This window comes from Nycticebus coucang, chromosome 5 (genome assembly GCF_027406575.1).
Source record: "Nycticebus coucang isolate mNycCou1 chromosome 5, mNycCou1.pri, whole genome shotgun sequence".
NCBI lineage: Eukaryota > Metazoa > Chordata > Mammalia > Primates > Lorisidae > Nycticebus > Nycticebus coucang.
In genome coordinates, this window is record NC_069784.1 from 119,777,481 (window position 1) to 119,791,841 (window position 14,361).

General features: G+C 35.6%; 1 protein-coding gene across 2 annotated transcripts in view; it reads left to right on the forward strand.

The window, feature by feature from the left end:
• Window positions 1–14,361, forward strand: part of PEX3 (peroxisomal biogenesis factor 3) — a 37,687-nt gene that overhangs the window by 825 nt on the left and 22,501 nt on the right. For both annotated transcript variants that reach the window (XM_053591693.1, XM_053591694.1), the window contains exons 2-3: window positions 6,164–6,295; window positions 9,769–9,850. In XM_053591693.1, coding sequence (XP_053447668.1) covers window positions 6,164–6,295; window positions 9,769–9,850 — 214 coding nt within the window. The remainder of the gene's footprint in view (window positions 1–6,163; window positions 6,296–9,768; window positions 9,851–14,361) is intronic.

Consider the following 14,361-nt stretch of genomic DNA (forward strand, 5'->3'; position numbering starts at 1 on the left):
ATATGACACTCATGTCATAATATTCAGGGATTTGAAGGAGAGAATGGAAGACTTGTGAGTTATATGAGAAGAAAATCTGGGAACTTTAAGAGGAAATTATTTTAAAACTTAAATTTTTGAGAAATACTCTTATCACTAATGACATGCTTTGGTTATGGAAGTACTTAAAACCAAGAATGGAAGTTTCCCAAAGAATTTGGTTGCTTTTCTCTTACTATTTGATGGGTAGTAACTACTATTTCTGTTATCTCCCCAGCAATTTGAAATTAACAGTATCCTTAGCATCAACAATTCAGATGGTGGTTCTTGAAAGTTTGAAGCAGTTTTTGTTCATAAGGCAAAGGTAGTGTTCTACGTGTCTCTAGTCTGTCACAAATCAATAATAACCATATATCAATTTTGATCACCTTCTTTGAGAAATCCTATATATATAAAGTTTGTTTAATGATGTCTTCAGCCTCTGGTATCCAGTGTAGATGTAAATCATGCTAAGACTGCAGAGTACATTTTATTTGTAAAAGCTAAAAATAAATATAGCTTTATTTATGATGGAAGAAATATAACTATTTTTGCCGGTATTGAAAGACAGAATATTATCTCTTTAGCAATCTCAGAAATAATAGCTCAAATAGCATCCCCCTTCAGGGTTGTGGGAAATAATTAAAAATAATCACAGGGGGCTGGGTGTGGTGGCGCGCGTCTATAATCCTAGCACTCTGGAAGGCCCAGAAGGGTGGATCCCCTGAGCTCAGGAGTTCCAGAACAGCCTGAGCAAAGCCAGACTCCGTCTCTACTTAAAAATAGAAAAGCTTGCCAGGTGTTGTGGCAGGTGCCTGTAGTCCCAGCTACACTGGAGGATAACATATGCCCAGGAGTTTTAAAAAATCTATTGAAAGCTTAGAATGCATGCAAGAAATGGAATGCAAAAAAAAAAAAAAACTGGTTCAGGGAAACAGAAAGAGAAAATAATTCTAGTGATTTATATCAAAAAGACCATCAATATAAAAAAGAAAGATAACCATCATTGACATTTGTTTGAACTTTATATTCTTTCTGCTTCAGGAGTTCTATAACATGTTAGATTTTAATCAATCTAATTTTAGAGATATTGATCATGTACCTTTATTGCTGAAGGTAATATGATTAGAAACACAAGATTTACAGATTTTTAATAGTAATAGCCTCTATTTATCAGGTGCCTACTTTATGCTGGGTACTGTGCTAAGCTCTTTCTAATTAGTGGGGATGACAACAGGACGTTTATTGTTATCACTATTAAAATGTGAGGCAACTAGAGCCCTAAGAATTTAAGAAACTTTTCTGATGTCTCAGATTTAGTAACATGAAGCTAGAATTTAAACTCACGTATGTTAGACCCCAAAGCATATTCTCTTTCTACATTATGCCACTATGCTTTCATGGACTCTGGTCTGATAAGGAAAAACAAGTATACAAATAATTAAAATACAAAACCATGAACTGATTATGAAAGTATATGAATAATTAAAATATAAAACCATGAACAAATGTTCTATAGATCAAGCTGGCTAATAGCATACGCATTCGTAAAAAAAAAATCAGGAAGAACTTTATGGGACATTTTGACAGACTTTGACAGCTGAATATATCAACACACATCCTCAAAAAAGTTTGACTATTCAGTAGTGGGGGGAATAAACTTAATAAAGTTTTGAGAGTAGATGTGCTGGTTCATGCCTATAATCCCAGCATTTTAGGAGGCTGAGGCTGGAGGATTACTTGAAGCCTAGAGTTCCAAGCCAGCCTGAGCAACGTAGCAAGCCCTCTTTCTACAAAATACATTTAAAAAATTACCTTGGCAGGGTAGCATGTGCTTTTAGCCCTAGCTACTCAGGAGGCTGAGGCAGGAGGATCACTTGAGCCCTGGAGTTAGAAGCTGCAGCGAACTATGATCTCACCACCATATTCCAGGATAGGGTGACAGAGTAAGACCCCAGTCTCAAAAAATAAAAAGCTTTCAGTTACAGACCTTTTTCCTTTATTTGGATGGGTGATTGCTTTAGACCAGTTTGTGAAAAGACAGTAGCTCCTAAACTTTTTGATTCGAAGTCTGCTTTATACTCTGAAAAATTAAGGACCTTATAGAGCTGTTGAAATTTTGTATCCATTAATGGTTACAATATTCAAAATTAAAGCCAAAAATTTTTAAAAATATTTATTAATTCATTTTTTTGAGATGGAGTCTTACTGGTCTTGAACTCCTGTCTCAAGAGTTCCTCTTGTTTCAACCTCCAAGTAGCTTGGACTGTAGGTGCACACCACCCTTTTTACACCCTTAAAATAACAATAATAAACTTATATATGAACATAAATACACATTTTTTTAAAAAATTAGAAGAGTAGTATTATTTTACATTTTGCACATCTAATATTCGGCTTAATTGAAGAAAGCTGGATTCCCCCATCTCTTTCTGTATTCAGTCAGTTGTGATACCACACGTCATGTAGCCTCTAGAATGCCACTGTACATTCATGAGAGAATGAGAATGAAAAAGGCAAGTAACATTTCAGTATTATTAAAAATGTTTTGACTTCACCGATTCCCTGAAAGGATTTCAGAGACACTCCGGGGTTCTCTGGCCACACTTTCAGAACATTGCTGGAGAACAGAGAACATCCAGATTCATATTTATTGACTTGCTGATTTCTAAAACAAAGCCCTAACAATGATTTGAACTTATATCTTAAATCCTATAATCTCTGGCCTCTTAGCGTTTTCATTCATTCGTTCATTCTGTCATTCAACAGATGTTTAAATGAGAGTGCCTACTCTCATTGTACTGGACTCTGTATATAAAAAGGGATAAGACATTTCCTGACTTTGAAGAACTCATAGTGTGGAAATGGAAATAAAGAAGGAGAAGAACTGAATTACTGAAAGACTAGAAAATATTTTGTTTTACCAACAATGTTATGAAAGGAAACCTCAAAGCATTTTACATTTATTTTTTGAGATATTTAGTAAATGTTTTAATTATTCATAAATAAAGTCATAGCTACAAAAGGAACTTTAAAGCTTATATAATCTCAGCATTTTATTTATGGAAGAAATTTGACACAAACAGAGGACTTCTCCAAGCCAGGATTCAGGCTACCAGTCAAATATATAGATGTCCTGTAATCTATATTTTAGCTAATGAATTCTTTGCCCTTATTTTTCTAGGGAGACATATCTAACAAAAACAGAATTTGTGAATTTTGAGTATGAGAGCTTGGGTGAATGAGACCTTACGTAGGAACCTACTTCAGTGCTACCTCAGGAAAAATAATGGATTGTATGATTTTATCTTACTTCCGTGTATTATTAGTTTGCTAAGGCTACTGTAAGAAAGCACACAGTCTAGGTGGCTTAACCAACAGAAATTTATTATCTCACAGTTCTGAAGGTTAGAAGTCCAAGACTGGGGTTTGTTCCTTTCTGTGAGATGTAAGAAAAGCCTTGCTCCGAGCTTTTCTCCACGGCTGGTAGGTGGCCCTCTCCTCCGTGTTTTCACATCTTCCTCCCTCTTCCAATATCTTTGTCCGAGTTTTCTCTTCTTATAAGGATACCAGTCATACTATGTTAGGACCCACTCTAATGACTTCGTTTTAACTGATGACCTCTAGAAAGATTCTGTCTCCAAATAAGGTCACATTCTGAGGGACTAGAGTTTCAACATGTGAATTGTGGGACGATACAGTTCCACCCATAACGAGTCGTTTTCTTTCTTAATTTAGTTAGAATATATACTTATCAAACAAATAACAGTTCCTAATATTTTTTTTTATCATATTTGTGAGAATCTGATGAAAACAATGGGATCATCTTCTCAGGAAAACATATATACCAAATAAGTTCACTGTTATTCCAAAAAGATTCTTAGCTATGCGAAGGGAGTCATTTCAGTGTTTTATTTTATAGTATAATTTGAGAAATGCAATAATCATTTTACACATAACTTTCAGTAACCTGTTGTGCGAAATATAAGGAATTTATTTAGATCTACTTGTTATGTCAGAATTGCCTGTCAAAGGTTTGCTTTGTGCAGTATTAAGTGAGTTTCTTCCCTCTCCTCCTATTGTGGCACTATCACAGAAAAAGTAGCCATGAAGCCACTTATATGAACTTTTATTTGTTCTTTAAGCATAGTTATGTTTATTTCCATGCAAGCATATTAACAGCAAGTATGCTTTGTCTAATTATTTTTAGCACATACTCTTTTACTGAACCATTATTTTTAAGAATATATAAACAATGTCTTACCAATTCACCTAACACCTGTATTAGGGAAAATAACTCAGGGTGTGTGTTTGCTTTGCACTTCCTAGAGAGCTACCCCTTTTCCACTTGTGACAAACAGACCAAATCCAATTATTTAGGTCATACACAATTCTCAGATTCTCTATGGTAGATACGTGGGGCCATAGACACTGGAGATAGGTGAGGATTAATTACTTCCTTACAACGTTGCTGCCATGTTATAATGAAACCAGGTTATGACACATGTAATAACATCTATTAGAAAGCAGAGATGAAACACTAACACACTATTCCATAAACTCATGGAAGTCCCTGCATTCTGTCCTTTTTTGGCACTACTACAGAACCAAGCATAAAAGATTTACCTAAAGCAAATGCAGCACAATTCTAGCTGTAGAATTAAGCTGGCCAACTGCTTAACTCATTTGACTAAGAATCCTCCAAACCAGCTGCTAGGGATCCCAGTTTAAGACATTCCTAAGGGTGAAGAACTTATGAGATTCATATATTCTAGTTCATATGAGTATTACTAAAATGTTTTAGCTGGTCCGGTATCTTGAAAACCACTAGTATAATTTATGAAAAATCCATTCCTGGTATTCATTATTCTAATTAGTAAAATACTTCGTGCTGATCAAAGAAAAACTTACTTGAAGTGCTTAAGCCGTGAAATGTGGCTTTTGATCAAATGCTAGCTAACCACTCTGGAGTGTTCACATTCCCAGTTGTGGTAGTGACTGCCCTTCAGGTATTGATTAGATTACAGGCAATGTGATATTTACATTTTTCTACTGTGCTGTTACAATTTAGAAATTGCAGTGCCCTCTTTCTTCCTTTTCTAATTAAATAACTGGGTTTTAAATGATACAAATTTCCTTCTCTCTCCTTTTCTCAGAAAGAAAGATCTTTCTAACACATGGATAAACAGATATCTGTCTGCCTACCTACCTTTCTTTCATTCTTCCTTTTAAAATTGTTGTATTTTTAAAAAGTATTTTGTGTTCATTGAAGAAAATATGAAAAATATAGACAAGCAAACAGAACAAAAAAGTCACCTGTTATCCCACCATTCAGAAATCATCATTAAAACCTATCTATTTTTCTGTATCTGTTTCTATTAAAAAAACAGTCCCTCTCACACCACTGCACTCTAGCCTGGCACTAGGATATTTTCTTGACTCAGTATCTATTTAACAATATAAGTGGGTTTTTTGAGCATGAGGAGAGTTGGGGGGATTTGGAGACAGGGTCTCACTCTGTTGTCCAGGCTAGAGTGCAGTGGCATCATCGTAGTTCACTGCAACCTCAAAAATTATCTTCTTGCCTCAGCCTCCTTAGCTGCCAAGATTACAGTCATGTGCCACTGCCTTTGGCTAATTTTTCTATTTTTTTGTAAAGATGAGGTCTTGCTCTTGCTCGGATTGGTCTCTAACTCCTGGCCTCAAGCAGTCCCCCACCTCAGCTTCCCAGAGTGCTGGAATTATAGGTCATGAACCACCACACCTGGCCAGCAATGTAGTTTTTAATAGTTGCATGAGATTCCATTGTATGTGTATACCATAAATTATTTAAACCATTCTCTATTATTGAACATTTATAATTTCTCAAGTTCACTATTAAAGGCACTGTCAGACTTTTTAGACTTAACTCCTTTCTGCTTCTTCAGACTTAGTACTTGTGTACCCATCATTTCCTCTGTCACTTGCTGTTAATCTGATCCTCTTTTTAAGTTAGTGTTATACAATTCTTTAATTTAGGTTTTCAAAAGTTATAATTTTTAGCTTTTCACTAAAATAAACTTATAATTAAATAAAGCAGGCTAAAAATACTGTTTGAAATTTTTAGTACTCTAATATTGTAGCTTATTTTTAAAAATGGTTTTAGGAGTATATATCCTGGGGAAATATGGACAGAAGAAAATCAGAGAAATACAAGAAAGGGAGGCTGCAGAATACATTGCTCAAGCTCGAAGACAATATCATTTTGAAAGTAACCAAAGGACTTGCAATATGACAGGTAAGAAAAAAGAAATATTTATATTTATATAAAATTTTTTGATGACTTTTATTAATTTGTATACCCCCAGGATCAAATTGGAGGAAAAGACAAAAGAAGAATGATAAATCTAGCAAGTATTTGCTTCGTTTAACTGAAGGACATCTTTTTTTTGAGACAGAGTCTCACTTTGTTGCCCTCAGTAGAGTCCTGTGGCATCACAGCTCACAGCAACTTCCAACCCCTGGGCTTAGGCGATTCTCTTGTCTCAGCCTCCTGAGTAGCTGGGACCGCAGGTGCCTGCCACAATGCCTGGCTATTTTTTGTTGCAGTTTGGTTGGGGCAAGGTTCAAACCCACCACCCTCAGTATATTGGGCCAGTGCCCTACTCACCGAGCCACAGGCACTGCCCTAAAATACATCATTTTAATGTGCATTTTAAAAGTCTTTATAAAGCAATATTAGTTCGTTTATTCATTTTATTTATTCATTCAGCAAATGCTAGTGGTGCTCAGCACTGGGGAAATAGGAGGTGAACAAAAAAAAAAAAAAATCCCTGACCTTTGAATTTTATGTTCTAGTAAGCAGAAAAGATGATAAACAACAAATAGTTAATTTTAGGCAGTGATGACTGCCTTACGAGAATAAAGCCATGTGTGGAATGGGGATGCTTTTTAAAACAGAGCAATTAGGAGAGTCATGTTTCTTTGATATGAAAGAGGAGAAACCAAGTGACACAGTGTAGGGAACCATGCAAAATGCCAGACATTTGGACAAGCTTGGGGCATTCAATAAACAGCAAAAACTCCATGTATCTAGAGTGTAAAGAGCAATGGTGAAGTGATTAGAAGCAAGGCTACAAAAGTGGGCCTGATCCCACTGGGCTTATAGGTCAGAGTAAAGAGTTATAATTTTGTTTAATTTGCAGTAGGCAACTGCAGACGCATAAGTCTATCTCAATACTATACACTGAGTCAGTGTTAATTAACATTAATAATTTAACCTCCAGCCCTAGAAATACAGTATTAGGAGAATGCCATAACAAAATCCACCAGCCCGTATTTGAAGGGAACAGGTGTTATGTTTTAACTGGCATAATTCCTTGAAGAATTAGTTGTCAAATCCACATCAACCTGTTTTTCTTTTTTACTGTTAAAAGCTTAATCTTTTTTCTAACATTTTTAGCAAGCACAATTAGTTTAGAAAGAATTTTTAAAGGCAGGTTGTTCAATTCTAAAAGTAGAACTTTTTTAGAGTGTGAAAGGACTTAATTATTAGTTCACTAACTTTATTTATTGATTGATTTATTGATTTATGTTTTGAGACAGAGTCTCACTCTGTTCCCTGGGTAGAGTGCTGTGGCATCAGAGATCACAGCAATCTCAAACTCTTGCATTCAAGCAATCCCCTTGCTTCAGCCTCCCTAGTAGCTGGGACTAAAGATGCTGGCCACAAAGCCCAGCTAGTTTTCCTATTTTTAGTAGAGGTGGGTCTCACTTTTGCTCAGGCTGGTCTCAAACTCCTGAGCTCAGGCTATCCACTTTCCTCAGCCTCCCAAAGTGCTAGGATTATAGGCGTGAGCCACCATGCCAGACTCTATCTCCCTCATTTTAAGGCTCAGATCAAAAAGATTAAGTGACATGACTAAAGTTACAGTCGGAGTATGATTTTTAATATTTGAGATAATAATGCTCAGAAAAATACCTCCATTCTTTAAAGCAAATACTAAACCTAAGTACTGCATATCATGACAGCTGTGTTAAGGCACAGAGAATAAGAACTCAAACTCTCAGATGAGGCCAATCCGGTACATTTCCCAGTTTGTCTTGTATTATCTGTGTGTCTTTGGACCAGTCTAAACCTAAGTTCTCTCCTCTATAAAGTGGACATCTTAAAACCCACTTCATAAATGTTTTGTAAGGCTGTAATGAGTTAATATATGCAGTACTTGGAACATAGTAAATACTCAGTAAATGGTAACTTTTTGAAGATCACATAATTCTGTAAATTGACATTCAGCATTCAATCTAGTGGTGCTGCCCAGGACATTTTAATGAGTTTTTAGAAAACAGTTTATTTAAGTTTTTCAGAAAATAGTAAAAGGTAGCTGCTGGGGTCCCAAAATATATCTCAGTTTGGCATGGGTCAGTTTGGGTCCCCCAGGAAGCAGATGCTGAGATTGGCTTAGATGTGCAAGAGACCTATTAGGGGAGGCCTTTCTACCACAGTGCAGTTCGAATGCTTGTGAACAGAAAGGGAGGAGGAAGGAAGATTAGTTAAGAAGAGTCTAAGACGACAGAACATTCTAAGAAAGTTGGGGCAGGCCAATGAGGAGTCTGCAAGCGAAAGTTTCTGGTAGAGGAGAATAGACGAATGGGTCTGCATCCACCTGAGCACTATCCTTAACTGGGAACAGTGCAAACATGGTAATGGATCCAGAAGCATGGCAGCTGGGGCTGTCAGTTAACACTGCTCCTCCCAGCAGATGATGCGGGTTGCGCATTTCCTTTGTTTTTTGTTTTTTATTTGGTTTGGTTTGGTCGTGCATTACTATGATAATTACAACTCTCAGATGAACAGTGAGCTAAGTATGTGCTACTGAAAATAAAATATGGAGATCACTAAGAGCCAAAATCACTGAAAAACTTTACAAATTAGCTTTCTGGTATGTATTGAAAATGGAGTTACAAATAATATGGTTAAATTTCTATCCTTTTGGATAAGATGTAATGGATATACTAGGAAAAATTAGTATATTGGAGTAAATATAACTAGTTTTCTTGCCCCAGAAGTTTTCCCTTTTAGAATGTAGTGTTTGTAATCACTCAACACTTTTTCATTTTATTATCATTATCATTTTATTAGTGTTATTATTGAAATTCATCTGAAATTTATATTTGTACATTTCTCCAACATTTCTTATTTCATGTATAGAGCAATTCATGAACTCCTAAAAATTACATGCAATTTTTGTTTCTATAGACTACTATGGCTCATTTCATCTTTACGTAAGTCTTAGGATTAACAAACAGTTCCCGTTGACAAAACTAACACTAAAATTCAGGAGTTCTTAATGCCTAGCCCAGTGCATTTTTGTATAGGTTATAATAAGTGCTTATGGCTTTTTAGTGTTTAATAAATAAGTTTTTCTAAAATTAGAAATAAAATATGAAGCAAAAAGTATAGTGAAGATAATATTTTTGTTTATTTTCATTGTATGAGAAGCAAACATTTCTTGTAAAAAAAAATTGGAGAATACAGAAAGGAAGAAGAAAACAGAATTATTTATAATCGAAAGATGACCACTGTTAATATCTGGGAATAATTTTCTATTTATTTGTATATAATAGGTTTATATTATTACTATTAATAATAATAATTTGAATTCTCTAACTCTGACCAACTCCTGCTAGTTGCTAGCTCTGTCAAATAGACTAAAACAATGTGCATTTCTTAGTGAGGGCAGTGACCTTTTATTTTCTGTTTTACTACAGTGCTATCCATGCTTCCAACATTAAGGGAGGCCTTAATGCAGCAACTTAATTCTGAGAGCCTCACAGCTCTGCTAAAAAACAGGTAAATGCAAGTTTTAGCATTTTTCGTTTAGGTACCACACTTAACAATATATAGAATGTAGATCTTATATCACTTTGAAATTATTAAAAAATTTAATGATTCACTGCTTATTAAATGTGTTCCTGAACCAGATACTGTGACGCTAACAAAGTTATATTAAATTTTGTGCTTCTTGAAGAGTTTATAGTGTAAAGCATGTGAATGTATTTTTTTAAATAAATAAAGTATATAAAACTTATATTTTAAGTTAATAAAATCAAGAACAAAATTAACATAGGCATACAATACCATACTAGTAATTTACATTACTGTGATGGTTTACCGTTTCCAAAGCACTTTGACATATTTGACCCTGTCTGTGAAATGCAGTTGGATGTGGTAATTTGGTATGATGCTATGTTAGAGAAGACTTCCCCAAGGAAATGGCTTTTTTATGAAAAACATGGAGGCAGTGATTTCAATAAATAAATTTTAATTGTTGTCCTCTTACTAAAATAAACAATTGCCTTGTAATCACCTGTTCAATAGCCGGGTAGAATGAGGTGTTCTTCCTTCTCCCTTTTTTTTTATTGTTACTGCATGATCTCACTTATATGTGGAATCTTGAAGATTGTTTTTGCAAATAAGATTGCAACCCCTGCGTTTTTCTGATTTCCATGTGCCTGGATTATTGTTTTCCTTCCCTTCCTCCTGAGTCTTGTTTTATCCACTGATGTTATTATGTGTGTTTCTTGGAGATAATACATATTAAGACTGAGCTTTTGTATCTAGCCAGCCAGCCTCTGCCTCATTAGAGGAGAATTCAAGCCATTCATATTTTTTGAGAAAATTGATAGATATGGTAGAATTTGGTCACCTTGTTTTTCAGAGGTCTAGAGCTTTTTTTTTTTTTTTATCCCTTTCACCACTGTGGAAGCTAGGCTTTGTTCCTTAATTTCTGGGTGTATTTACTTTGGTGGTGGACCATCGTGCTATTCATTACGAAAAATGGATCTGAGTACTTCCTGTAGAGCTTGTCTAACTATGGCAGATTTCCTCAACATTTGGATGGCAGTAAAATATTTGATTTCTCCGTCACAAATGAAACTCAGTTTAGCAGGATACAGGGTCCTGTGCTGAAAATTGTTTAAGAAAGTTTAAGTTTGATGACCATCCTCTTCTGGCTTGAAAAGTTTCAACTGAAAAATCTGCAGTCGTCAGTGGTCTTTTCTTTTCTTTTCTTTTTTTTTTTTTGCAGTTTTTGGCTGGGGCTGGGTTTGAACCCACCACCTCCGGCACATGGGGCCAGTGCCCTACTCCTTTGAGCTACAGGCGCCACCCCAGTGGTCCTTTCTTGAATATCTCACTGTGCCAGGTCTGGTGCTTGGTACCGTCCATATTTGCAGCCATTTAATTTAAATAGTATTCCTGGGAAGCAGATATTCTCTCTGTTTTGCAATAGGAATTTAATGCTCAGACACTTTAAATAGCAAGCTGGAAAATTTCTTTGAAAATGTTTTCTATATTCAGAAAATACTTCCCAAAGTAACAATGAATTTGTGTACTTGGGATTTTTTTTTTATCTGATTAAAGTGTAATGCAAGTGATAAGCGTTTTTCTCCTTTACACAGCATCATTCTTAGAGATAGACAGACTTTTCCTTTCTTCTTACAGATATGTCTTACCTTAAAAATTAGCTCATATAATTGCAAAAAATTAGTTCACATAATTATAAACAGAAGCAGATTGCTTTTAGTCAAGTAAATACTTAATAATCAGCTATATATGTATGCAGAAAGATTTTAATTGCTATAAGTTTTAATCTAATGAGAAGGTAAGACAAATAAGTGAGTAGCACTTTTGTAAAAATCATATAATAATGAACATACTAACCATGGTGGCATCTTCCTTCTTGGTGGATCTTTATTTCCTGTAAGGCCCAATGTTCCAGGTGCTTTGGAGGAGTCAAGATAATTAAGATAAGGTCCCTTTCCTTTTAAGGCTTTGTCATCTAAAGGAGACGATATATGAATAAATTATCATAATTCCACACATACTATGTTTATTGTTGTGCCAAAAAATAAAAGCAAAACATGGGGCTCGGCTCTGTAGCCCAGTGAGTAGGGCGCTGGCCACATACACAGAAGCTGGCGGGTTCGAGTCTGGCCTGGGCCTGCCAAACGACGACAACTGCAACCAAAAAATAGCTGGACGCTGTGGCCGGCCCCTGTAGTCCCAGCTACTTGGGAGGCTGAGGCAAGAGAATCGCTTGAGTGCAAGAGTTTGAGGTTGCTGTGAGCTGTGACGCCATGGCACTCTACCAAGGGCGACATAGTGAGACTCTGTCTCCAAAAAAAAAAAGGGGGAGGGTGATGCCTGTGGCTCAAAGGAGAAGGCGCCAGCCCCATATACCGGAGGTGGCGGGTTCAAACCTGGCCCCGGCCAAAAAAAAAAGAAATAAAAAGAGAAACTTGGGGAGACAATGTAGGAGTATAGAAAAAATATATATGATTAATTTTGATGGATGATCTTGGAGAGTTTTAAAGAAAAAGAATAATTCCCCTTTTCTTACTCAGGACACAGGGAGGAGAGTTTCTTAGATTCTGGAAAATTTAAGATGGACAACAGTTATTATTCATTGTTTCCTCTTTAAATACCTCAATGTTGATTTTTTTTTCCTAGCTTTCTTTTGATTTGAAATTACCATTTGCAATTTGGTGGTGGGGAGTGTCCGTTTGAAAAATAGTTGTATAAAAAAGGGCTTGAGCCCTTTACAAAGTGTAATTACATAAGGCCTCCACTCCTGTGACTTCTTTTATATTAGTTTAATATGAGACTCTGGTCTCATATGAGCCTGTTCAGCAAGTTAGTTTTATCTTTAAACTAATCATGGTAATAACTGATCAGAAATAAACAAATGCTTTTATAATCTTCTTTCATCAGTTTCATGGTAGCAAACAGCCATCCCTGTTTCTAATACTTGGCTTTCTAATTAATGACTGATAATGACAATAACGTTTCAAAGGCAAAACATCTCAAACACCCTTCCTCATAAGACAGGTAGAACACTTTGAAAGGATTAGTTTAATTCTTAAACAAATATTTTAGTTACATTAAAGAGTCTTCCTGTATTTACCTTCGAAGTTTTTTCCATTAGACAAATCATTTCCCCTGTTCTTTTGCATAGATTTAGAATCTTACATAGGTTTTGGAATGTTTAAAAAGATAGTGTCAATATTTTAAAATCTAACTTTTAAAGTCTAATAATGGCAAATGTCTTGGGTAACTATAAGTCTGTCTACTTCCACCAAAGTCACCTCAAATAAAATGTAGTTTGAGCAAACATAGTTTCAATTCAGGTACTCTAATTTGCCTTTCCACAGATTGCTCCTACTAAGTACTGTCTATATTGAAATTTTTGAAACCACTATTTTTTTATCTTGTTTCGTTTCAAATTTTTATAAAAAGTACTTTGAAATTTTTCTTAGGAGCAATCAAAAGAAGATGTGATATACTTGTGTTGGATATCTCACTCTTGAATTGTAGTTGGTTCAAAATAAATGTAGCATTCCCCTGTGAATCTTGAACAATAGAGGAGATTAAGGTTGCAGTAATGTCCTGAAGTATTTCCTCCACACATCTGCACCTGTGCCATCTAGGAAAGGGGTGATTGAAGCTCTAGAATCTGCTCACTGGCAAAGAAAGATGATATCTCACAATTGCAACATGACTCAATTTCTTCCTGAAATGCAAATTTATGTCTGAATATAACATAGAGAATATGGGCTTGTATTTTGTATTTCAAATACAAAATGTGCTTTTTATTTCATTTTTCTAGTAATTTATTTTTTATTATATATAACCAAAATATCACTTTGTGATAAATTGGAAACATAAAAGACCAAAAAAACAAAAAAAAAACAAACCTGGTTCTTCCACATAGGTGGTTTGAAAAGCCACAAAGGTCATCCACATAGCACATCCACACGATGGTGTACTACAGCTCAGTTAAAAGGATTGCTAATACAGTCTGGAGGCTCTCCCCTCCAAATCGCATATTGAAATCTGACCCCCAGCATTGGGGGTGAAACCTAAAGGAAGTATTACGATCTTGGGAGCAGATCCCTCCTGGCCACTGTAATGAATGAGTCTTCACTCTATTTGTTCACAAGAGAGCTGATTGTCTCTAAGAGCCTGGCACCTCCCTTCTCTCTCTGCTCCCTCTTGTCACCATGTGACACCCTTGCTTTCCCTTAATCTTCTGCCATGAACAAAATCTCCTAGAGGGCCTCACCAGAGGCAAGTGCCAGCACGTATTTCTTGCACAGCCTACAGAACTGTGAGCCAAAATAGACTTTCTTTTCTTTACAAATTACCCAGCCTCAGGTATTCCTGTATGGTGGTGCTTGCATATTTTTTTAGTGGTGCTATTTTATTGTGACTTATTGTTGTTAATTTCTTACCGTGACTAATTTATAAATTAAACTTTATCATAGGTAAGTATGTATGGGATAAAATGTATGTATAGGGTT